General features: G+C 54.1%; 1 protein-coding gene across 2 annotated transcripts in view; it reads left to right on the top strand.

The window, feature by feature from the left end:
- Unc5b (unc-5 netrin receptor B) overlaps positions 1-24,905 on the top strand; it is a 67,801-nt gene that overhangs the window by 26,454 nt on the left and 16,442 nt on the right. For both annotated transcript variants that reach the window (XM_021204551.2, XM_021204550.1), the window contains exons 2-4: positions 21,209-21,433; positions 24,193-24,336; positions 24,663-24,766. In XM_021204551.2, the coding sequence (XP_021060210.1) occupies positions 21,209-21,433; positions 24,193-24,336; positions 24,663-24,766 (473 nt within the window). The remainder of the gene's footprint in view (positions 1-21,208; positions 21,434-24,192; positions 24,337-24,662; positions 24,767-24,905) is intronic.

Raw genomic sequence — 24,905 nt, 5'->3', positions numbered from 1 at the left:
CTCTTCCTCCCTTTTCTCCTGTTCCTGACTACCTGCTAAATAATTTAAATTTGGGGGCCTAAAGGGCTTCAATTAGCCTTTAATTTACATTAGTAATTTATGCATTAGGCAGAATGGACACGAGGTTCGAGTAACGGCCCCCAGTAGACCCGTGGAGATCCGCTGAGCTCCATGGTCCCACGGATCTCAGAGTTTTTTCTCTGCAGCTCAAGGTCTTTGTTTTAAAAGTGGCTCCCTTGCATGCATATTGACCGGAGCCGGAGCCGGAGCTGGAGCCAGAGCCGGAGCCGGTGCCGGTGGCTCTCTCCTCACCAGTGCACAGGGAGGCTGTCTGTAATCACAGTGAATGTCGGCTCACACTCATTGCAGACAGACATACAGAAACGAGGGTTTCAGGGTCCTCCCTGGCATATGTGTACCTCCACAGAAAGACATAAATGCTCACCCCATTAGCTATAGCACCTGCACACATACACCTGCATGCCACTCCTAGTCTTCCTGCAGGTGATGAGCACACACATTTGTCCTCGGCACCTGTTGTCCCAACCTTGCCACTTCTGACGGGGGCCACTGGGCCTCTAGGAGGTATTCATTCACATGAGCTATTCTGCGGCTAGGCATCCCGTCCCTCCTTGTGTAGCTCTGCATGGGCACCTGACCCTAAGAATGAATATAGGAAGGTGGCCACAGGTCCAGCTTGCTTGCTTGGCATGGGCTGTCACCACACGTGAGCTCCACCTAGGTTTCTCAGGCGCGCTGCCAGCTTGGGCCTTGGCACAGCCTCAGCTCGTGCCCTGACATAACAGTGCTGTCAAGGGGGCCACGTTTGGGATTGTTGGTTCTTGGCTGCCTCCGGAGTCCTGGCCCGGCTTCTCCTGCAGTGGCTTGGGCCCTTGACTTTCCAGGCTTGAGGACAATCGTGACAGAGAGCGGCGATGACCTCACATGAGCTTGTTTGACTGAGATGTTTCCCTTTTCCATACTCTCTGGGCAAGGCCCTTGGATCTGGAGCTGTCACCCTGAAGTTGCTCCTTAGCTGTTTTCCTGTTCTCAGAAGAGCCTCTGGCGGGATCTGTGGCTCCTTCTGCCTCCCTCCCAGCCAACAAGGAGGATGAAGGCCCCGGAGCGAGTGGACAGAGCAGTCATCCGTGGAGTGGGTCGTCCACAGTACAGAGATAGAGGACTTGGGGTGAATCCGCCCATGGATCCCAGCGCACACGGAGCTTGGTCCTGCTGCATCCTAACTTCTAACATAGCCTGGTACAAAGTGGGGGTGGTGGTGCCTACAGGTGCCCATTTCCCTATCCTCTGGGGTGTCTGTGGTGGGGCCAGACAGCCCCCCAACTCTAGGTGTGGAAGCCCAGAGCTAACTCTGCTAGGTTTGAGCCAGTAGCTTGCTAAAGGCCTCTTACCATACCAGAGCCTCAGTTCCTGATCTTTAGGATGCCCTTAGTGAGGCAGTCCCGGCAAGGCAGACATCAGAGCCCCCTGCCTTTCTCCACCAACCTTAAGGAGTGACCCTGAGCTTCCAACGGGACCCAAACAGTATCTCCTTCCTTGGCTGCTAGGCCTCCTGGGAGGCCTTAACCATTTCCCCCACCCCCCCAAAAAAACCTCCATGCCTTCTCTCCCATTCCTGAGTGGAACATCTGAGTGGTTCCTGGAGTCCCATCCTAGTTCCTGTCCCTGACCTACAGCCTCCCTGGATTCAAGCAGTCCAAGCCTTCAGCCTGAGGGTAAATAAAGGTGACCTAAAAGGCTGGTGCCGGAAAGCCTGAGGCTGGTCTGTTGCCGGTTACCTGGTGTGTGGAGCTGAGAGTTCTAGAGACACGTGTGAAACTGTTTGCCAAGGTCAACGTTGCTTAGTGATGTCTGCTTTGGGGAGGGGTAGGGGGACACAGTAATACTCACGCTGTCATAGATCCAGGAGCAAATTACAACGTCTTGTTACCTCTCCACAGTGGTTCCTATGGGGTTGTCCCCTGGCTGCTTGTAAAAGTGGAGAACGTCCACATTTTCACCTTAAAACCCTTACATGGAACCTAGGTGACACTCCTTACGATGGGTAGTGTTAACTGCCAGCACCACACCAGGAGGCAGGTCTCCAGTCACACCTGTTGGGCATTGTTAGAGTAAGGGTAGCCTCAGAGAATGAGGGACTGTCTGGGTCACATGGATTGATAGAGGAAGACCCATCTTAATTGTGGCTGGGACCATTCCCCGGCCAAGGAGACCGTGGGTGGTATAAACCCAAGAGAGTGAGCTATGTGCTCCTATCTTCTTCATTACCTGCTTCTGGCTGTGTGTAGGTGTGGGATGATGGAGTAGGGGGTAGGGTGGCAAGGGGGCCTCGGAGGACCTTCCAGTGTAAAGCAGCCTCCCTCCCTCTCCTGCTCAGCTCTTTGTTCTTACATCTGAGATGTTCTACCTCCCATGCGGATCTCAGACTTCTCATCTCCCTGCCTGCCCCTATCCCCGCTAGTGCTCGGATGACAGATCTGTACCACCACCCCACCCCTAGGTCGTGGGATGCTGGCGATTGAATCCAGGACTTGAAGTGTGCAAGACTATGAGCTAGCTACAGCCCCGTGCTCCTTTGCCACCCAGCCTGTGCTCCCTGCTTCTGGCTCCCGCCTAACTCGCTGCAGACTCCTTGGGACAGTCCAAAGCCCGGCTCACCCCGGCTGGAGCACGGACAGCGGCATGCCACTGCTGCCAAAGCTCTCCTGCTCCTTTTCCCCAAACCTAGCTACAACTGCACCAGCTGCCCTATGCTGGCGACCCCACAGTGGAGCGGGTACCAGTGGCCACCTTCTCCAGAGTCAGATGCCCTGCCCTTCCTCCGACACCGTGCCCTAGAGATCCTGATGCAAGGAGCCGCAAGAGCAGCTCCCCAGGAATGAAGCTTTCTTCCCCCCCCCTTCCATTGCCCAGGAAGAACTTGCAACAGACCCAAGGACTCTGTCGGTACAGACTGGTATCACCGTTCTCCATCTTTGTCTCGGTCTAAGCTAAGGTGGCCGTAGGTGTGTGTGTGCGTGTGTGAGTGTGTGTGCGTGCGTGCATGTGCTGTGTCCAACCGGTTCCAGGACAACCCAGGGCCTCACCTCCTACTCCCAGGGGCCCCACCAAGCTCCCTGGCACCTGGCTGAAAGCATTTCCAGGGTGCCAGAGTTACTGTTTTCCCCAGAGGCTGCCCAGGGGCGGAGCGCTGGAACAGCTGGGTAGATCGATCTTGAATGTGGGTGCTTCCCTGCGTGTCCCCCCCCCACCCCACCCCCGCCTGGCCTGGGTGGGGACACGATGGCAGAAGCCAGGAAGTTAGCGATGGTGTCTCCCGGGAAGTTTTCAGGAAGCATCTGCCCAAAGTAGGGATTACAGTAGGGACCCACTCCTGGCTGTCTGTCTGTCTTCCTGCTGTCACGCACAGCTGCTCCAGGTCCACACTTCCTGGCAGTGCAGTCCCCTTCGTGCGCCGCACAGGGGGACCGATGCTGAGAGAGGACTGTGACTTGCTCAAGGTCATACAGTCAGTTAATCATATCTCGGGGACTGGGCTCCAAAGTGTGAGTCTTGGTTCAACGCTCTCTCCACTGTAGCAGGTGGCTATGCAAATTGATGTAAATTTTATGCAAATCTGAATGGCTTCTTACTAACCAGCACCTGGGGAGTAGGGTGTCCGAGGAGCTGATGGAGAAGGGGGGTTGGGGGGAGAGGCCTCCTCTTTCACGGATTATCAGATCTCACAAGGTCTGGGGGGAGACCTGGGTCCCATCAGTCTGCTAGGTATAATGTCCTGCTGCCGCTTCTGGGATTATGGGGTCAACAATGCCAGGAAATAGCCAAAGGAAACCTCTGGGATGGGCCCCTGGAGTCTACTCAATGGCGTGGTCCCAGCTTGGGGAGATTTTTCTCACGAGTCCTCAGGCCCCCGGGTCCTCATGAAATGGGCTGACCTGAATGAAGGGAAGATTTATTTCCTGGCATTGGAGTGGACTCTGTTCCTCGCCCCTCACTTTCCTCCAAACCAGAGAACAATGAGGGTCCCTAGGGGTGCTCTTCCTGTGGGAACAGGTGCAGCCCCTGATGGTTCACTGTGGTCCCTGAGCTCCAGCCCCCAGGCTGCCCAGCGTGTCACTCACTGGGGAAGCTCCCTTCCCAGCATCCCTGGGTCCTTTGAAACAACAGCTCCAGGCTCTGCTACCCTCACAAGTATCTGGGAGTCCAGGAAAAGGTTTATTTGCTTGTTTACATTGTCCAGATAAGTGCGGCCGCCTTTTCCCCCCTTCCCTCCCCCCCAAAAAGTTCTGAGAAACACTCACTCGTAATCCCACCCAGACCTGACTCCTCCTTGCCCGCAAGTAACATTTCCTCTCTGGCACATGCCCGGGTTTGTTTTATGGTTTAATCAGGTACTTTGTATCTCTCTGATCTCCTCCTTGTAACATCCCCCGGGGACTGACCTTGAATCATTTCATCGCAAAGACTTCTTAGCTGGTACTGGCATACCTGAGCACACGCGGTTCGAATCACAGGCCTTCCTTACTCTGCCAGAGGGGGCATTTCACTCTGGTAAGCAACGCTGTGACAAACAGCTCTGTGATCACCGCTAGCAGAGTCCCCCCCCCCCCCAGAGCTTCCCAGAGGTGAGGCTGCAGGTGGAAAGCGTGCCCTGTTTCTTATGCCCTGTCAGGTTGCTTTGTGGGTTTGGGGTAAGAATGACCTCCCAACTTCATTCTCTGTAGTTCCAGAGGATGGGTACAGAAGTGGCAGAATTTTCCACCCATCACTGCGCTTCCCCAACTTGAGGAAGGGGGGGGGGAGGACGCGCTTGGGGAGCTCTCATTTGCAGAACCCCCAAGAAGCACCCCAGCCTCACTGAGCAGGCCACTCCTCGTTGCTAATTAGCTCCATCCATCTACAGTCAGATCTGGACCGAGCGGAAGCCCTTTAAAGTAATTTGCTCTTTTAATATCACCCCTGTGATCTCCTTTAATTTCCTCAACCAAACTTTGTTCATGGAGGAAGCCAGAGAGGCTCCGCCGCGCCCAGCTAAGTTAGCAGGGTTGATTCTCTGACGGGACGCGGGGCCCCGACTTCCAGAAGATCTGCTGAGCCCTCCTTCACTCCTGGCACCCTGCACCCCAAAACAAAAGCGCTAACCATTGCGTGCTGCAAAGGGGGGGGGGCGGGGAGGTGTGGTGTGGAAGCCTAGCTGTAAATAGGGACAAGGCTGCACTCTTGAATGTGAACACCCATATTTCCTGGGTCGCATTCTTTCCGAGCGCCCCTGAGGCAGTCTTAGATTTTTTGTTCTGTGAGCTTGCTGTAAAAATCATCTTCAAGGCCCAATGACTTCATCTCTTCCCAACCTTGGCCCTTCCCTCTGGATACTCAGGTGTCACTGTGAAGAAAGTTGAACTGCTAGGGTCATAAAGGCTTACTCAGAAGGGACTAGGTGAGTCCTGTATGCCTGTCACACCTGCTGGCCCCTCTCACTGAGCCTCATGCAACCCAGCCATGGCTCCTTCAGGAAGGCAGGCGCTGCGGAGCCAGCAGCCATGGTGGTGGTGGTGGTGAGGAAAGACTCTAGTGATTTATGACCACCTTTTCCTCCAGTGCCCCGCCTGTAACTGGTGTATTTCCTGCCTAATGGAAGCTCACACAGAGGGAAATAACTCTGCCAGGAATGGTTCCAGTGACAGGGGCAGCCACCACAGGTGAAGAGCAGGATGGGTGCGTAGGGGACGCAGACGGAGGCCTGAGCCCAGCCCAGAAAGCTCGGAGAGAGAGAGCCGATGGAGACCAGGGGTGCCTGTGTGGAGGCTGGCCTGAGCTGAGTTGCAGGAGCACAGTTCTAGTCAGCTTGGGGTGAGGAGAAGCCAAGAGGACATTGGACATCTGTGCAGGGAATGTCAGGGAGGGTCAAGGGTGACGAGGACTATGGGGGGGATGGCGATCGAGGGTGGTAAGGGCCAGTACCTGGAATACTTGAGGAAGACACTGGACCCACAACCGAGTGGGTCCCTTGTTAGCTGGAGTGTCTTAGTCGGGGTTTCTATTCCTGTACAAACATCATGACCATAAAGCAAATTGGGGAGGAAAGGGTTTATTCAGCTTACACTTCCATACTGCTGTTCATCAACAAGGAAGTCAGGACTGGAACTCAAGCAGGTCAGAAAGCAGGAGCTGATGCAGAAGCCATGGAGGGATGTTCCTTACTGGCTTGCTTCCCCTGGCTTGCTCAGCCTGCTCTCTTATAGAACCAAGACTACCAGCCCAGAGATGGTCCCACCCACAAGGGGCCCTGCCCTCCTTGGTCACTAATTGAGAAAATGCCCCACAGCTGGATCTCATGGGGGCATTTCCCCAACTGAAGCTCCTTTCTCTGTGATAACTCCAGCTGTGTCAAGTTGACACAAAATTAGCCAGTACACTGGAGCATCCAGGGGTTTCTCAGGCACTGAGGAGCAAGCAGGAAGGGACTGTACCCCAAATGTCACCTCGTGCCTTTCCTCTGAGGTGGGAAATTGAAGCCTGATTCCCACCCAGACATCCCATAGTTCCGAGTGTCTTGCCACTCACTTCCACCCACCCCACCCCCACCCGCTAAATGGAATGATGCTGTTACCTCATGGGAAAGGTAGGAGGCTGGGGATGAGCTCTCTAAACCTCCCGGGAACAATGCTGACCGTGGATCTGATTCTAAGGTCCAGCTATGCTCTCGGCCTCCTCCCCCCTGAAGGCCTCAGAACCAGTCGCCTAGGTGGCCAGTGCCCGAATGCTGGACCCCGCTGAGAAGTGGGCAGCACACGGGGCCACCTGCCTAGGCTCTGGTGTCCCTTCGCCCTTGGCATCCCAGGGCTGGGCGGCGAGCTCCCTCCTCACGCCAGGTGCTCCTCGGAGGTGTGTGTGGGTTGGGAAGGTGTTGCTTCTGGCCGGGGGCCCAACAGCCACCTGGGAGCTGACAACAACGTGTGCCTGTTGCAAGGCTGAGAGGTGACTGTGGCCAGGTGTGCGGACGACCGCTGCCAAGTCTCCTGGTCTCAGTGGTTCCCACAAACACCGCGTGCCTGCTCTGCATTGTGTGCCTGGCTGGTGCTCCCACGGAGGCGTGCCCACTCCGCAGCCAGGAAAATAAAGGCCAGAGACTTAGACCGAGCGCCCGTCCAGCTAGTCATACTTTGTGTGAGTGGATTTATTCTTATCTCTCTTGTCTAAGGGACTTACAGGGAGGGGGATAAGCCTCAGAGAGGCCAAGTCACATGAAACCTTCACGGCTGTTGAAGCCGAGTCCCTGTCCTGTGAGCCTGGCTCTGTGTTTGTCTCTTCCTACCTGCTGCCACTGTCTCTCCCCCCCCACCCCCCTGCTGCCACCATGAGATGAGGAAGGCTTGCAGATCTGGTCAAAGCCTGGTAGTCCTGGTTTTTTTGTTGTTTTTGTTTTTTTAAAAAAAGATTTATTTATTTATTATATGTATGCACACTGTAACTGTCTTCGGATGCACCAGAAGAGGGGGTCAGATCTCATTACGGATGGTTGTGGGCTACTATGTGGTTGCTGGGATTTGAACTCAGGACCTCCAGAAGAGCGGTCAGTGCTCTTAACCGCTGAGCCATCTCTCCAGCCCTCCAGTCTTTTTTTTTTTTTTTTGTTTTTCGAGACAGGGTTTCTCTGTGTAGCCCTGGCTGTCCTGGAACTCACTTTGTAGACCAGGCTGGCCTTGAACTCAGAAATCTGCCTGCCTCTGCCTCCCAAGTGCTGGGATTAAAGGCGTGCGCCACCACGCCCGGCTCCAGCCCTCCAGTCTTGTTCTTAAGGGTCAGGCTACAGCTGTAGCCTCCAAACCTAATCTTGTCCCCCTAACACACACACACAGACACACACACACACACACACACACACACCGAGGCAGTATGGCCTTTTCTCCAGCAGCTGAAATACTTTCCGTAGAATCTCTACTCCTGACACCTAGGTCTCAGGACAAGCCATTGAACTTAGAAGCACTGCCTGCCTGTTTTGAGGAGGGGGAGATCTAGAGTGGGGAAGGCTTCACCAGAAGTCAAACAGCATGGGGGTCTCAGACCCAGGTAACCTTCCCAGATTCCTATCAGGAAAAGGCAGAAGAAACCAAGGGCAGGTTTGCGCGATGTGCGTGCTCTGACCGTGTTCCCTCCCAACCCCCAGTCGCCAGGGGCCTCGCACATACGTGGCTGTTTCTCTTAGACCCCGGTTCTGCAGAGCATCCTTGTGACGGGTAAAGGTCCTCCTGACAGCAGACCAGGCATTCAAAGCCCCTCCCCCTCCACTCCGGCCAAGGATGAGGGCCCTGCCCTGTCTAAGGAGGAGCGCGGGCCTCGAGGTGCAGGCCTGTGGGGGGTTCCTGCAGACCAGCTAGCACTACAGGTCTGCAGGCTGAGCCCGGATGGAGGTGGCTGTCGTGGGCAGGGCGGAGGTGAGTCAGTGGGGTAAAGAAGATAATTAGGAAAATGGCAGTGACTAATCTCAGGCTTGGACAGCCCTTTACAGTTTATAAGGTGCTTCTGCATTTATAAGACTAGGGTGTTTACTTATCCAAGACCGTGGACGAGACTGAGGAGTCTGGAAGGTTCAGTGCCATAGCCAGATAGATCAGAGTCTGCAGGGCAGACTTGTGCTCTAGTGCCCTGACCTGCCCTGGCCTGGTTACTCTCATACTGTGACTCTGTTTATCTTAGCAGTGGCCCAGGAGTCTCAGGGTGACTTCCATTTTATAGAGGAGGAAGTAGGTGGCTGGGGCAAGGTGGAGGGTGGAGCACGGTCCCGGCCACTCATTTGGGACAGGCAGCAGGGCTGGCAGTTCTTTTTTTTTTTTTTTTTTAAGATTTATTTATTATATCTAAGTACACTGTAGCTGTCCTCAGACACACCTGAAGAGGGTGTCAGATCTCATTTTGGATGGTTGTGAGCCACCATGTGGTTGCTGGGATTTGAACTCAGGACCTTTGGAAGGGCAGTCAGTGCTCTTAACCGCTGAGCCATCTCTCCAAGGGCTGGCAGTTCTTGAGGCGAAAGCCATTGTCGGTTGGGGGACCGTACCTGGGACTGCACAGCTCAGGGTCTGAGCCGAAACCTCTGAGAAACAAGACAGTGGCCGAAAGGGACTTTGGTCATAGCCTCTGCTGTTGGGGACATGCAGGAGCAGGGCTCGGTGACCCAGCACAGATATTTCGGTGCCTTTGCCTCTGTCATGAGGGGCATCTGGGCTCCACTAGCCTTGTTGATGCTGTCCCCACCTCCAGAAGCCAGAGCTCGGCATGGGAAACACATCTTAGAATCCAGTGCTCTGTGCCAGAGGCCACAGTCTGAGGAGGCTCGGGGGTACTGTGGGGGGAGGTAGAAGCTGCCTGAGGTCAGAGAGAGGCTGGGCCTAGACTATATAGGTATCTGATTGCACAGGGTGTGGCCCATAGTCCTGGTGGCTAGCTGCCCTGTTCCCTAATTAAAGTGTCCTTCTGAAAAATGCCCTCTGGTCCTGGCTCAGCGAAGCAGATGAGGCAGTTATGTCCCCTAGTCACAGGGACTCCTTGTCTTCCATGCAGTGCCCAGAGGCCCAGGACCTAAGCTGCGAAGGAGAGACTGGGGCTGGTGGAGCTGTGTCCACCCTGTCCGGTCTCACTGCACACTAACCTCTAGGGTAACTCTTACACACCCTCGAAGCGGGCAACAGCCAGGATTAGAGGCACTATCGAGAGGCTCCGTCATCGTGGGTTACCTATGGCAAGTGGACAGTGGTTGTTGGAGCCTGGCGTTGGGCTGGGAGAGAAGGAGAGATGCCCTCTGCCCTGTCGGATGGCTCTCCAGGGAACACGCTGCTCCCTTACCAAAGCTGCCTTTGGGTCCGTGCATCAGAATGGCCCCTGGTCTGCACTAGGGTTTAACAGGAGCCTACCCAGGAAGCCTCGAATCCACAAGGTTGGGGTGGCAGGCTGACCAGGCATGAACACTTGTCACTAAGGAAGCCAAGTCACCCAATTCCAGGTGGTGGTTCCTGGGTTGAAGGAGGGTGGGTGGGGACTCGTTAAATCAGGGATTGTGGAATCTCATCTTCACTGTACTCTGTGCTAAGAAGGGCATGGATGTGCTGTCCAGATGTGCGGCGATTGATTAGTGATGTCTGTCATGCCTGAGGGTGTGCCAGAGAGCCATGAACTTACCCCCCTGGAATAACTTTTTCCCATCCACACTAACATCCTGAGGCCAACAAGGCTCAGGATGGTGTAGACAAGGCCCTTGCCGTGCTGGCTCTGTATCCTTGGATCCCACATACCTGCCAAAACAGGAGTCTGAGATTCTAATCTCTGGACCCCTTCCTGGTGATCAAACCCAGTGTCTGGTCTTGAACATGCTAAACAAGGCACCCTGCCACCCAGCAACACCCTGGCCCAAGTTTTTCATCTCTTAAAGGAAGAGGGGGATTCCAGCGGGCTTCCCAAGTACCCTATCAGCTTGCAAACTGTAAGGCTCTCCAGCTTGCCCGAGCCTTGCCTGCACTTTGCCCGGTACCGCTGCTGTCAGGGTCACAGGCTAGGCCTGAGTTTAGCATCTGTCCTTCCTGACTACGGGATTGAGACTGGGTTGTTTAAGCCCTGACCCTTAGTTTAGTAAATAGGTGTGCTATGTCTTGAGGTTGTTGTCTAAGGCCTGTGACCCTGGGCTTAGCTGAGAGCCACATGAATGTCTCCGTCGGTGTCGTTGCACGTCTGACCTCTACCTTGGATGGGAATGTTGGCGTGGGTGGGGTAGGGGCGAGGCAGGAGCATAATTTCAAAGGGGTACAGGCCCGGACTCTCAGCGTTCAACTCTCCCGAGACCGCAGCCCCTAGCCTGAGCTGGCTTCTCTGCCTCCCTTTAACCAGCCCCATAAAAAGGGAGCGGGCAGGCGGGGCGGGCGGGCGGGCGGGAGTCCCGCTGCAGACTTTGTAATGTGGCTTGGAGGCGGCCCCTGCGCCTTCCAACCAGGCTGTAATTACGGCTGGCACCAGACACCCCCTCATTACCGGGGCCTGCAAGGAGCGCTCTAATTACAGCATGCTGGCCGGCTGGAGAGGCTGCAGGGGCCGGCCACAGAGGTGGCCTGCCTCTACAGGGAGGCACTGGGAGCTGGCTGGGGGGGTGGGAGATGGGGGCTGGCCTTGGACTTGGGCACACTACCCAAGACTCCCTATTCCTCTTGTCTGTGGGAAGGGGAGGCCTCCAGCAGAGAGTCTGGGGACTTCAGTACTTTATGCAAGAAGCACTTCTTAAGCATCGACGATACACACACACACACACACACACACACACACACACAAAACCATCTGGGGACATGGCTCGGATGATAGAGAGCTTGCCCTGGCCTACATGAAGACCTACATAAAGAGGTGCAGCAATGTAGGCTGATAATTCCAGCACTCAAGAGGAAGAGGCAAAATGTTTAGAGCAAGGTCATCCTTGGCTACATAGTGAATTCAAGGCCAGCCTGGGCTTCTTGAGACCCTGCCTTAAAAAAAAAAAAAAGAAAAGAAAGAAAGATAATCTACCGCATCCCAGCCTAACGCAGAGGCACAGCAATAGACGAGGTAGTGCCTTCGTGCCGTCGGACTCAGTGAAAGCGTGGTGAAGCCCTGCTGCTTGCGATGGATGTGAAGATGTCCCTGTCCCAGGCTTCAAGAGCTTCAGTTAGTCAGTCTCCCAGGACCCTGTCTGTCGCTTCAGTTGGCACAGCGGGGTCTCCAGGCCCCTGTCCCAGGGTCTTTAGATCGCTCGGCAGCCACACGCGTGGCTAATGGCAGTATGTGTCGAACGCACCGTTGCAGAGTGTCTGCCCCCTGGGACCCTGGGGTCTGGAGGGGCCTGGATATTAACAAGGAAACATACCAGTGCATCCGAGCTTAGGAGGCGGCGGGGGTAGTAAAGAAAGACAAGCCAGAGGAAGAACAGGACGGAGCCTGTTGGTGGTGGTACAGGGGTTGCAGGCAGAGCAGGGCTCTAAGGAGGACTCTGTTAGGTAAGGCCTGAGGAAGGAGCCAGGAGTCACCGGCTTAAAGGCAGCCTCTCACCCCCAGACGCTGTCAAGGTGGCACTCAGGCACCCTGGTGGAAGCGGTAGAATTTCTGCACACCACTCACACAGCATTGGCCTAGGTGTACACAGATAGATGCCCAGTCCAGGGTCAGCTCTGCCTCAGTGCTCTGTGACCTCAGGCCACTCACACCCTCTCTGAACTGCGGCTAGACATCATCAGCCCCTCACCGTGCCCTGAGCCTGAAGACTGGAAGGAACCAATGCCAGCTCTCAGGAATAACAACAAGGGGACCTTGGAGAGGTAGAGACCTGAGAGGGGCCGGAGAACTGGGGCGGAGAGCTCAAGGCTGACCATTCTCTGAGCTTTAAGAGCCACCCGGAAGCAGGCACAAAGGGAATTGTCCTGAGCGCCGGGCAGTCCTCGGCTCCCAGCTGGGGAGGAAAAGCGAGACCTTTTTGTCCAGGGCCAGGGCCGAGACAGTGGCCAGTGACGTGCCTGGGAAAAGCTGTAGTCCTCAGCTAAAATTAGCCACCCACCGAACCTCTGCATCAAGGGCAACCCGCCGCCGCCTCCGCCACTGCCGCTGCCACGGCTATTGTTTTGAACTTTGGATCCCAGGGGACTTGGGGAAGTTGGTGGCTGTCCCTCTCCCGGATGATATGAGCCACTCTTGAGCCTCAGAAATGTCCAGTAAAGGGACCGGAGGGTGGACAGCCTGAGAGGGAATCTGCTGGGCTACCCAGAGCCCTCATATTTGAGACACTCTCCCTTCCCCTGTGACACTGACTGTGCCCCAGGCTTAATGAGGGGCAGGTGTTAAACTGGGAGGAAGTTAAGGACATTTTGAAATACATTCAAGGAAGCAGCCTAAAGGACATGCTTGCTCTTTGCCTTGCTCTTTGCCGGTGGCACATTCACTGCCCCGGGAGTTGGACACCCGGCTTTGACTCTGCCCTCTAGTAACCATGTGACTCAGCGACTTTAGCCAAACAGCAGTGATTGATTGAGGTCCTGTGTGTGACTTAGATGCTCACGATGACGGTAATAGAGATACGGAGCTTCTAGACCGGAACCTCCTGGTGTTGCCCCCCCCCCCCCCCCGTTCCGCTCTGAGCGCTGCCTCCTCTGTCCTCCCTGGACATTCCACAGTGTGACATCTGTTTAACAAGAAGAGGGGGTGTTTTCCTGGGGAGGAGAGGGACCAGAGCTGGTACCTTGCAGCCGTGTCTTTCCTTGGGTTTCTTGTGAAAAGTCACCTACCAACTGTCCCAGGAGCTGACTGTCATTGAGCTGAGTCAGCCGGTCACAATACCAAAGAGCTTAAAAGGCATGCGGAGGAGGGACTCAGGTGTGGGAGCCGACGTTCCTCTATGGACTTAGGCGAGTCACCGAACCTTCCTGTGTCCATTTCCCACCTCCAAGGACTGTTGACCAGGGCATGTGGGTGTGGAGCCCTGGAACAGCTCTGCTTCCCTAACTCCGTGGTGGCCTGGGAACCACCGATGCCCTCCCTCTACCGCCCCCAGCTCCGAGGGCTGGGAACCCAGGGGTGGACTCCCCACCCCCAGTGCCAACTTCGCTGGTAGTGTCCAGTGACTTTCTGGTCCCCCTTGGGGGCTTAGAGGGCTAAGCAGAGGGAGCCATGACCTAAGGTGGGGAAGGGTCCGAGGAAGCTCTCTAGAAGACTGGTATCCACAGAGGTAACCGGAGGCATAGCCTCCAGCTCTTACCATGCAGCCAACAGCCTACCGTTCCCAACGTCTCTGGGGGGTCCCAGCAGGTCTCTGCCCCAGCATGTTTCTGGAGGCTCCTCCAGGACCCTGGGGAGTTGGCTCTCCTCTTCCATGCTTCCTCCCCATGGGGAGACTCCTGAGGCTCCATCTCTGCCCAGCCTGTGGCTCTAGCTCCCTGGGAACCCAGCCCTCACCCTTCCTCCACTCCTCCACCCGGTACTGCTGTCCCCGAGTACCCTAGTGCCCTCTCATGCTTTGTCTCTCTGGCCCCCAACCACCTCAGAGGTGGGTACCGTGCAACCACGCCCACTCTACAGATAAACAAACTGAGGTCTTAGGAAGTAAGGCAGCTGGCTGGCCCAGAGTCACCCAGTGGGCCAGTAGCTGATCAGGGACCGTTCTTGTGTTTCCTTCCTTAGATCCAGGTTTCCTTTCTTCTTCCACCCAAGAACTCCATGGGTAGGAACTAACCAAGAACCTGTTATGTCTCTGGTTTATGCCACAGGGGCTTCTGAGATGGGGCCGGCTCCCCTGAGTGACAATGGGTCCTGTGACCTGGAGTGCATCTCCTGCACTTCCTGGGACAGTTGTGTCACCTCCTACCCTCTCACCCGCCACCTGCAGCTCCCTTAGAAAACCAGGTGATCTGACCCAGCCCTGAGCCAAGGCGACCGGGTGATTACATCAGCAGGTGCAAACAGGCAGGCGGAACAGGGACCTGTGTCCCACGGGGGCCGGCAACAGCTCCATCTGCCCCACGGAGTCTGTTTCATTCCCTTCTTCCAACTTGCATCAGCCTTTTACAGCTCTGTGTCATCACAGAGCAGGCCAGGTAGGGGCTGGAAGTCTGCTGGAGACCCGAGGCCGTTTGTCTGTCAAGCCTAAGCCATGCCTGATTGAATGCCTGAGATTGTAGCACTCAGGAGGCGTGAAGACTGCTACAAGTTCAAAGCCAGCCTGGGCTATGTAACAATAGCCCTGTCTCATGATGCCCACCCGCCTTTCTTCTAAAGGCAACAAGACAGACAGACAGAGCTGACAGAACAGCCCAGCTGAGAAAAGGGTTTTTAGACTTCTGAATTTAAAGAAACCCATCCTCTTGAAATTGGCAGAACAAATTAAAACGATCCCATTTTCCAGATGGGAAAATCAAGGCCCTGTGAGAAGTGGACTCTGAGGACAGCTGCCCACTGGGGTGCTAGATAGTACCAGACAGACCAAGAAGGGCATGGGATGGTAGAAGCCTGGAGACGAGACATTCCTATGCTTGTGGGGTATCAGTAGTGGATGCCCGCTGCCTGGAGAAGGAAGCTGATGTGGAGGATGGGGAAGGGAGAGGAGGGAGAGGCTATGCATGTATGAAATTCTCAAATAATAAAGTATTTAGGCGCCGGGCAGTAGTGACACATGCCTGTGATCCCAGCACTTGGGAGGCAGAGGCAGGTGGATTTCTGAGTTCGAGGCCAGCCTGGTCCACAGTGAGTTCCAGGACAGCCAGGACTGCACAGAGAAACCCTGTCTCAAAAAACCAAATCAAATAAAATAATATAACATAAAATAAAATTAAAATAAATAAATAAAAAATATTTAGGCTAGGTGTGGAAGTGCACAGCTTTAATCCCAGCACCATGGAGGTAGAGGCAGGCAGATCTCCATGAGTTCAAAGCCGACCTCTTTCTTATAGAGAAGTCATGTCTTGAAAAACAAAAAAATTAAACACACACACACACAAAAACAAAAATAAAAACCCCCCACAAACAACAAAACAAAAGAAAACAAAAAAATCAAGCCATCAAAGGCCATGGTAGAATGGGTTTGTGTTTTGTTTGTTTGTTTGTTTGTTTTGGTTTTTCAAAACAGGGTTTCTCTGTATAGCCCTGGCTGTCCTGGAACTCACTCTGTAGACCAGGCTGGCCTCAAACTCAGAAATCCTCCTGCCTCTGCCTCCCGAGTGCTGGGATTAAAGGTGTGTGCCACCACTGCCCAGCACCATAAAGGCTTTTAAATGTGAGGTCAAAGGTCACTTTCTGGAAGAGGGGGGGTGAGAAGCCTTGGTCCCCTTACCCAGGAGAGGAGGAAGCAGAAGACGTTCCTCAGGGCTCTGACCCCACCAAGCCTGGCACTGACGTTAACTAGAGAGGTGTCCATGCCAGGGAGCCCAGGGTTCAGAGGAAGGATCTGGAGGGGAGCCAGGCAGCACAGCTTCCCCAAGGGCCTCTGTGAATCAGGTTAGCCAGTGACCCAGTGACCCAAGGACTGTGTGTCCATTCCCACTCTTGTAAGAAGCATGGGCTACTCTAGCCTGATGTCTGGGCCTTGGAGGGGACCTCATGTGAACATCTGGACCCTCCTTAGGTTGGCCCTCTTGGCAAGGCTACTTCCTGTGGCCATCACGGGAAATGACATCATGGGCATGGATGGGTCTGTGGAGGGTGTGGGAACAGGGCTGGGTGAGAGGCCTCCTTTGTTAGGAGCAACTTGGTGTCCTCCAAGCTGGCCAGCCCCCCATTTGTCATCAGTAATGAGCATTGTAACAGCCTCTGAGGGGGGACCGCAGCCTGAACCCCACAGGAGCCAGGGCCAGATGGAGGCAGTGTTCTGTGTCCAAGGAGGGGCCCAGCCTGTGGGGTTTGTGTTTTTAAAACATAATAATAAGTTGGCTCATCTCCTTCAGCTCTGCCCGCTCCCCACTGAGCGCAGCGGCCCACAGTGAATGGGAGAGATTTTCCATGCAGTGGGAGTCAGGGCTGGGAGAATTAGTCGGTGTCCAAAGCCACTGTGCTTGCTGATGATAAATGTGCCCAGCGTGGGACAACTCTGCGCACTCTTCCCTTACCCCCTCCTCACCTCCCTGTCCTGTGCCAGCCAGCCCTGGACGCATGGTCCTGCTCTGCTGTCAAGAGATTCCTAGAACCATGCCAGGGTCCCTCGGCCCCAGGGACAAAGGCGGGTGACAGATGTGCCTAGACCCTCCCCACCAAGCTGCAGCTTTGTCCTGGGACCTCTACCCTGGGAGCAAAAAGCCCAGCCTCGGAAAGGAATGGTGGGCGTTCATAGCCCGATGTGGGACACTGGGCATGTACCCGCCATAGCTGAGCACCTTTCTGAAGCATCGGCCCTGAGCCGGAAACAGAACTCAGATCCGGCTGGGTTAGTTAGTGTGTGGTGTGATGTGTTAGTTGCTCCCCATTTCTGAGACTGGTAACATGTAGGACTCTCAGGGCCCGCTCTCATCTGGTTCCTTGGGTGACAACCCACAACGGCAGCACCCTCAAGTTAGCAGGCAAGAGGTAAACCACTTTCTCAGGTCTCCTAATTCTGACTGAGGCGTTGAACCAGGCCAGAGGGCTCTGGACAGCCTGTCCAGCCTGAGCCTGGGGTCAAAGTTCACCTCAGAGAAGGCAAAGCCACTTTTTCATAAAGTGACAAGAGTGGGGCTGGTAACATGGGCCTGTGATTCAAGTGCTCAGGAGCCTGGGGCAGGAGGGTCAAATTTGAGGGCAGCCTGGTCTACAGAGTGACTTTTTTTTTTTTTTTTTAAAGATTTATTTATTTATTATATGTAATTACACTGTAGCTGTCTTCAGACACTCCAGAAGAGGGTATCAGATCTTGTTACGGATGGTTATGAGCCACCATGCGGTTGCTGGGATTTGAACTCCGGACCTTTGGAAGAGCAGTCGGTTGCTCTTACCCACTGAGCCATCTCACCAGCCCCAGAGTGACTTTTAAAGGAAGGAAAGAGAATAAATAGTGTGCTTAGGCTGGGACCTCTGGGAAGCTGCTCTCTTCTTGGTTCTGTGCCTCCTGCCTACTCCAGAGCCTCAGGTCCTGGCACCTTTGGAGCCAGCGCCTTCACTGCTGGTACAGCCCAGGCACTGGGGAGAAGCCTGTGGACTGACAGTGTTTCTATCCACACTGCCTGACCCCAGCATGTCTCCTGACATGAACACTGAGGTCCGTTGGGAGAGTGTGGTACATCCTCTGCCCTCCAGAACAGCCATTGAGACTGCTAAGGAGCCTTGGAGCTTCCGTGCACAGTGCCTGCTCAGTCCACTTGGCCTCACACCTGCCTGTGTCCCTGGCCCAGAGAGAACAGGGACCTTGTCTCTAGGAGGACGGCAGGGTGGTGGGTGGACTCAAACCTGGCCTCAGAGACAGGAGACAAAAGAGTTTGAGAATCTGGGAGCCCAGACCTCCAGAGGTGAGGTGGCTGTGCGACCTCCAAGACTAGCGTCATGACTGGGACCCCCAGAGGTCAGGAAGCTTTGTGACCTCTAAGGTCAGTCTCCTGACTGGAATGGCAGGCTAGTGGCATCTGTGAGCCGTCTGTCAAAGCCGCCACGGCAAGAAGGGTCCTCAGGCAGGGTCCTTGGAAGTGTATGTGTGCCTGCAAGAGTTAAAGTTGGTGAGGAGTTGGGGGTTGGGCATTAAGATGACCCCCCCCCCCAGAGCTCTCTCATTCCATAGGGTCAGGAAGCTAGGAACAAGTCTTACATAGTGTACACCTGTGACCCCAGCATCTGGGAGGTGGATCTCAGGACTGCCGAGAGTTCAAGGTCATCGTCACCTACCTAGAGTGTAGGGAGCCTCTGCTTGATGCCAGGTCACAGCCCTGGGCAGAAAGGCTCCTGTCAGGTAGAGTCTGGGACCCCTGACTTAGGGATGCAATTCCCAAACCTGGCTGTGCCACCTCAAAGTGCGATGGAATAGTTGTTTTAGTAGCAGAGGAAGCTCACTGTTTTAACACTAATGTTACCTGGCTCTCTTTTAGTTGGCCAGGTCACTCCAAAGGAACTAAGGACTCTGTGTAAATAGGGATGGGCGGGGGCGGGGGCGGGGAAGGACAGCGTCCAGTGTCCTGAAAACTTGTGCTGTGTGTGCCCAGCAGGTGCACACAATATCCATCCTAGTTAGTAAGTTGTAGAGATGGGATAAAATGAGTGTGTGTGTGTGTGTGTGTGTGTGTGTCTTGTGTGTCTCTATGTGGGTGCGTGCATTAGAAGTTCTAATCCGGGGCTGGAGAGATGGGCTCAGTGGGTAAGAGCACCCGACTGCTCTTCTGAAAGTCCTGAGTTCAAATCCCAGCAACCACATGGTGGCTCACAACCATCCGTAACAAGATCTGACGCCCTCTTCTGGAGTGTCTGAAGACAGCTACAGTGTACTTANATATAATAAATAAATAAATCTTTAAAAAAAGATATTATTAAAAAAAACTTCCCTTTTAAAAAAAAAGAAGTTCTAATCCATAGATCCACATATGAGAAATAACACGAAATACCAGTTTCTCTGAGTGTAGGTTCCCACACTTAAGATGATTCATTTCCAGATCCACTCCCTTCTCTGCAAAACTTTATTTTTGTGGATGAATAAAATTCCACTGTGTGTGTACGACATTTTCATTATCCATTCCTTAATAGCCATTTATACTGGATCTGTGTCCTTGTTCTTGTGAAGAAAGTAGTGGGCCATGTGATTATGCCAGGTATTTTCCGAGTGATCACTCAACTTTTAGCAATAAATTCATGCTGAGTTCCTTGGCTCTGACTATATAATAATAATAATAATAATAATAATAATAATAATAATAATAAAAATTCTTTGTGGCCTTGTGATACCATTAAAACTGATGAATCTACTAACAACGAGAAACTGTTGTGCTGTGTTGATGGTGGTCATCAGATGTAGCCAGGGCCTAGGAAGCATCCTCTAAGCGGGGCCAGGCCAAGCACTTCATCCTTGGCTGGTGCCAGAGGACCTGGCAGAGGCTACCACACCTGCTGCACTCTGTTGGCAGCGGGCACAGCCCGAATGCTCTGTTTCTTGGGTTCAAACCTTAGCTCTGCTGTCTGATCTTGAGCAACTTGATCAGCCTCTCTGAGCCTCGATTTCTCTTCTGTAAAATGAGGAGACAGGCCGGGCAACCCTGGCAGCACTCGGGAGGCAGAGGCAGGCGGATCTCTGTGAGTCTGAGGCCAGCCTGGTCTACAGAGTGAGTACAGGACAGCCAGGGCTACACAGAGAAACCCTGTATTGAAAAACACAAACAAACAAGTGACTGAATGAATGAGGACAACAGAAAGCACCCAGAGGGTTGTTGCAAGAACTTAATAACTCAACTGTTTCCAAATACTCAATAGCTCACTGCTTGGGTGGGCATTGGGTAAGACTTCAATGGGGCAATGCGTCCTTATCCAGTGGTGGGCCCACTCCAGACCACCATGTGATCTTCAAAGCAGCCTAACCGGAGGCTGGCGCTTCCCTCCAGTCTTCCTCAGCAACGAAAGCGCAGGACACCCATAAGACACTCTCTGGTTTACATAGAAGGTGCTGGAAGAAATGGGTTTGTGTCCCATTGGCTGGCTTCTCCTTAACCACTGGGTTTGGGGTGTGTGTGTGTGTGTGTGTGTGTGTGTGTGTGTGTGTGTGTACACGTACGTGCTCCCCCTGCCCCACCCTTCTAAAGCCAGTATCTTTTGCCCCAGTCTTAGGAGAGTCTCGTGCACAGAGAGAAAAAACAGACACATTTTGTCTATTCTGATTTTAGGGAACTGTGTCCCCTGCCCCTGCCCTTCTGCCTACAGGGGACTTCCTTAGGGCCACACAAGGCCTTTTGACCTTAAGGATGAATGAGTTCATGATCCCTATTTAGGCCTCCTGGGACCCCACTGCCTCTACAAGCACTTGGCTGGTGGGAGGGGACGTGTACACACACACACACACACACACACACACACACCCTGCATTTGATTCCATTTTCCCAGTAGTGAACCCAGAGCACAAGCCCCCCGACTGCTTGTCCCTAGCTGCCACCTGATTGTTCTGCATTTTTGATGCAAAGCCAATTTTCCTAAGTGAATTGTGACCAATCACAGGCCTGGCCTGCTTCCCTCCCTTCCTGTTTGTCTCACCTCCCAAGGTGCTGTTCTTTCCAGGGATGCAGGCTTTTCCACCAGGCCCTGTGGGGGAGGAGGTGGCCACAGGTTTAGCCTAGCTGTATGCTCTAAAGGTTCTCCGTTCTGCTAAGGTGTGAGCCTGAGAAAGCCTGCAGGATGCTTAGAGCCCTGGGCTTGGTATTACCACGCCCACACAACGCACCCCAAAGGTCCTAGATGCCTCTGTGTGTCCAGTGGGGTTGCTCAGGGCGGTGATGGCTTTGAGGCAGAGCTCAACTGGTTTGTGTTTTTGTCTATGCCTGTATGTAGTTACTGACGCTTCGACATGGGAGATGACTGAAGCCAGTCGGAGCCAGAGTAGGAGACATGGGCAAATCTAGTGGGGGTGCCCTTGCCTCTGGACCACTAACATCCCAGGGCTGGCCAGGACAGGAAAACTGCCAGCTCTGGGGACCCTGTATGACTGGCAGCCTAGGTCCTTGGGATGAGGTCCCCAGGAAGAGGTGTTCATGGTACTCTCCCTCCACAGGTGTTGACTCTGCTGGCCAGGTGCTCCCCGACTCCTACCCATCAGCCCCTGCGGAGCAGCTGCCATACTTCCTGCTGGAGCCACAGGACGCCTACATCGTAAAGAACAAGCCAGTGGAACTGCACTGCAGAGCCTTCCCCGCCACGCAGATCTACTTCAAGTGTAATGGCGAGTGGGTCAGCCAAAACGACCACGTCACACAGGAGAGCCTGGATGAGGCCACAGGTGAGGCTGGCCCCACCTGGGCTCCTCAGAGATGCCACAGAGCCATGGTGCCCTCTGGGCTTTAGGGTCCCCTTGGGTTCCCCAGGTGTGGGCTACAAGCCCCAGCTGGAACTCCCCTACCCTGCCACACAGTTGGCCAGTCTTGAAGTTGTGCACCAGACAAGACAACACCGGCAGGCAGTGTCTTTCCATAGCTTCCCGTTAGGGGAAGATGGTACTGTTTTCTGGTTACATTTATGGTGTGTTTCCTTGCCAGAAGTTGTTCTTGGTATAAAAGAAAGATTCACACGTGCTAAGTGGCCCTTGTCAATACACTTGGGACCAGGAGTGTTTCAGATTTCAGAATTTTTTTGGACTTTGAATTTGCTCAGATTCTGAATCAGATAGCCCCTCCTACCTGAAAAATGGAAGGAAGGAAGGAAGGAAGGAAGGAAGGAAGGAAGGAAGGAAGGAAGGAAGGAAGGAAGGCCGGCCAAAACCAGAAACACAACATTCAAAATGCCCCAAAACCTGCAATTTCTGCAGCATTCTGTCAATGATCAAGTTTTGGTTTTTGGGCTGGGGTCTGTGGTGTAGGGTTGTGATCTCAGCTACTCTGGAGGCAGAGGCAGGAGGCCGACAGGTTGAAGTCTATTTGGGGACCTCTGTTGGTGGCAGAGTGCTTGCCAGTACTCACAAAGCCCTGGGTTCAGTCCCTTACACGGCATAAAGATAAAGTATGATATAAAGTTGGCCGGCAAGATGGCTCTGTGGGTAAAGGTACCTGTTGTACAACCTGAGTTCAATCTCTGGCCCCACAAAGTAGAACCGACTCCAGAAAACTGTCCTCTGACTTCTAGACGTGCTGTGGCTTGTGCAAGCGCGCGCGCACACACACACACACACACACACACACACACAAAATGTAAAAATATTTTAAATAAGATTTCATCGGCCAATGGTAGCGCACTCCTTTAACCCCAGCATGCAGAAGGAAGAGGGATAGGAGTTCTCTGAGTTCGAGCACAGCCAGGGACACGCAGAGAACTTTGTCTCAAAAATTCAAGATCAGAGAGCCAGTCTCAAAAGACAAACAAATAAGTAAATAAATTAATAAAATGAATAGTAAGATTCGATTGGGTGAGAATTTTTGGATTGCAGGCTGTGGGTACCCTGTCCTATAAATATCACATGAATGATTAAACGGCCAGTACCGGAACGCAGTCCAGACCGTAAGGAGGGAAGGACAGTGACTGGATCTCAGGGCAGGGAAGAGGCACAGGGCCCTTCCTCCTGAGGTGTGGCTCAAGGGGCTGCCAGGTGGAGGCTCAGCCAGCTCTCAGCCTCTCCCAGGGGATGACAGGCAGGAATCTTAGGGAAGGACCCACCCTAGGCAGGGTATGGGAGCTCTGGGTAAAAGGCCTTTCCCAGAACACAGGGACAGCGAACAAGAGGCGTGTACAGATGCCCGCTGTACTGAGCCCAGCAGCACCCGGCGCCGGGCGAGCTTTGCTCCAGCCTGCCCCTGACTGCTCTTGCCTGTCGTATCTGTTGCTCTCTTCTCCGGTTTGTGTTTGAGTCCCCTGCTTTCTTCTCGCCCCCACATCCAGACCCCCTTTTCTCTCCTTCAATTTCTGCTTTGCCTTGAAAAGCCCTGATCTCAGGCCCACCCAGATTGGGAGGCCAAACCCCAGACAGCACGTAACCTTAACCACCACTGGGTAAGCGCTGCTCCTGAGGAGGTTCAGCCGCAGGTGTGAGTTTGGTGCTGGGGGGGGGGGTAGGGGGGGTTCTGAAGTAAAAAGTCTCAAAATTCCGTTCCCATCTAAAATCCGATAGGTAAAAGAATTAGAAGCAAAACAAAGCAAGTCCGACTGAACAGTCAGTGTGATGACACCGGCCTGTCAACCCCAGGCCACACAGTGAGACCCTCTCTTAACAAAACCAGAAGACTAATCCAGGTGTTATCACCCTGGCTGTGTGACTGTGGAGCAGTCACACAACCTCTCTGGGCCCTGTGGCCTTCTCTCTGTGTGTTAGCAGGAGGTCCCTGTGGGGAGGCCACAAGATACCATGAGCACGGTGCCAGCCAGGCAGAGGACTAGGACCCACGGGGTCCTGCCAAATACCTCTGTATTCTTTATGGATTTTCCTGGCTTCTTAACTAGTCCTTCTTTGGCCTGTGAGTCCCTTTTCCCAGTCAGGGCCAGTCATGAGTTCTAGTCCAAGCAAGAGACAGTTTGCCTGCTGGGGCCCTCAGATGATGACCCGTGCTGGCAATAAACAATCCCATGGTTCCTAGTAACGGTGACAGCATGGCTCTTGCTCCTATCAGGGGCACATGGTACCTGCTAGCCCTGGGATCTGGGGCTGTCGTCCCCATTAGCTATGTATAGTGACAGTGGTCCCTCAGCCCATGCATGGGAGGACAGCGGTGAGATGCACAGGCGTACTTGCAGCTCCTGCCTGGATGAGCAGGTAGCCAACCTGCTGTAACTGGAAGCGCCCTGGGCATAGAGGGCGCAGAAGAGTTCCAGACAGGAGACCGTGTGCAGTGGCCTATGGCTATTTGAGGAGGTCTGGAGGCTGTGTGGAGGACCTGGGTCTTTCTGCTGAGGCTAGCTGGGTGGTGGGCCTAGAAGGCAGTTACATTGTCTCAGGGAACGGCCGTAGATAGACCCAGATGGAAGCCAGTGGGATTCTGCAGGAGCGCCACAGGCTGGGGTAGAAGGGAGACCCTCACCTCCCTCGCCACTGAAGACCCATCCTCTCCCGGCTAGGCTTGCGGGTGCGAGAGGTGCAGATCGAGGTGTCGCGGCAGCAAGTGGAGGAACTCTTCGGGCTCGAGGACTACTGGTGCCAGTGCGTGGCCTGGAGCTCTTCAGGAACCACCAAGAGTCGACGAGCCTATATTCGCATTGCCTGTACGCCTCCCTGATTATCCCACCCCACTTCCCCATTGAGATCAGAAAGAGAAATTACTCTCCACGGTATGCCAGCCGACATGGGCTCCTAGACCCAGAGGCCAGGCCTCCTCAGGGTCCGGGGTTTCCAGCAGCCATAGCCACCTGGGAATGGAAGCTGGAAGATTCCAGATGAGGTCCCAGAGTCAGGGAGGGGAACCCTGTTTCCGCAGGTGAAGGGCTCCTGTAAACAGTTCCATAGGCGTGCCCTGCCCTCTAGTGGCCACGGTGGGCATTTCATGCTCACATCCATAATCCCTTTATGTTCTTGGAACTCTTCTCCTCAGACTTGCGCAAGAACTTTGACCAGGAGCCTCTGGCCAAGGAGGTACCCTTGGATCATGAGGTCCTTCTGCAGTGCCGCCCACCGGAGGGAGTGCCTGTGGCTGAGGTGAGGATGGGGGCGTGGCCAGACAGGTAGGGTATTTACCAGCGGCTCCAGACTTCTGTGGTCCTGCCTGTCCTTCTGAACCCCATTCACACCAGACCCCACCCATCCCTCCGTAGCAGCCTCACAGGAAGGGTCTTGG

Source organism: Mus pahari, chromosome 9 (genome assembly GCF_900095145.1).
Source record: "Mus pahari chromosome 9, PAHARI_EIJ_v1.1, whole genome shotgun sequence".
Classification (NCBI taxonomy): Eukaryota; Metazoa; Chordata; class Mammalia; order Rodentia; family Muridae; genus Mus; species Mus pahari.
The sequence above is the reverse complement of the archived record's forward strand: the minus strand, read 5'-3'. Positions and strand labels throughout refer to the sequence as shown.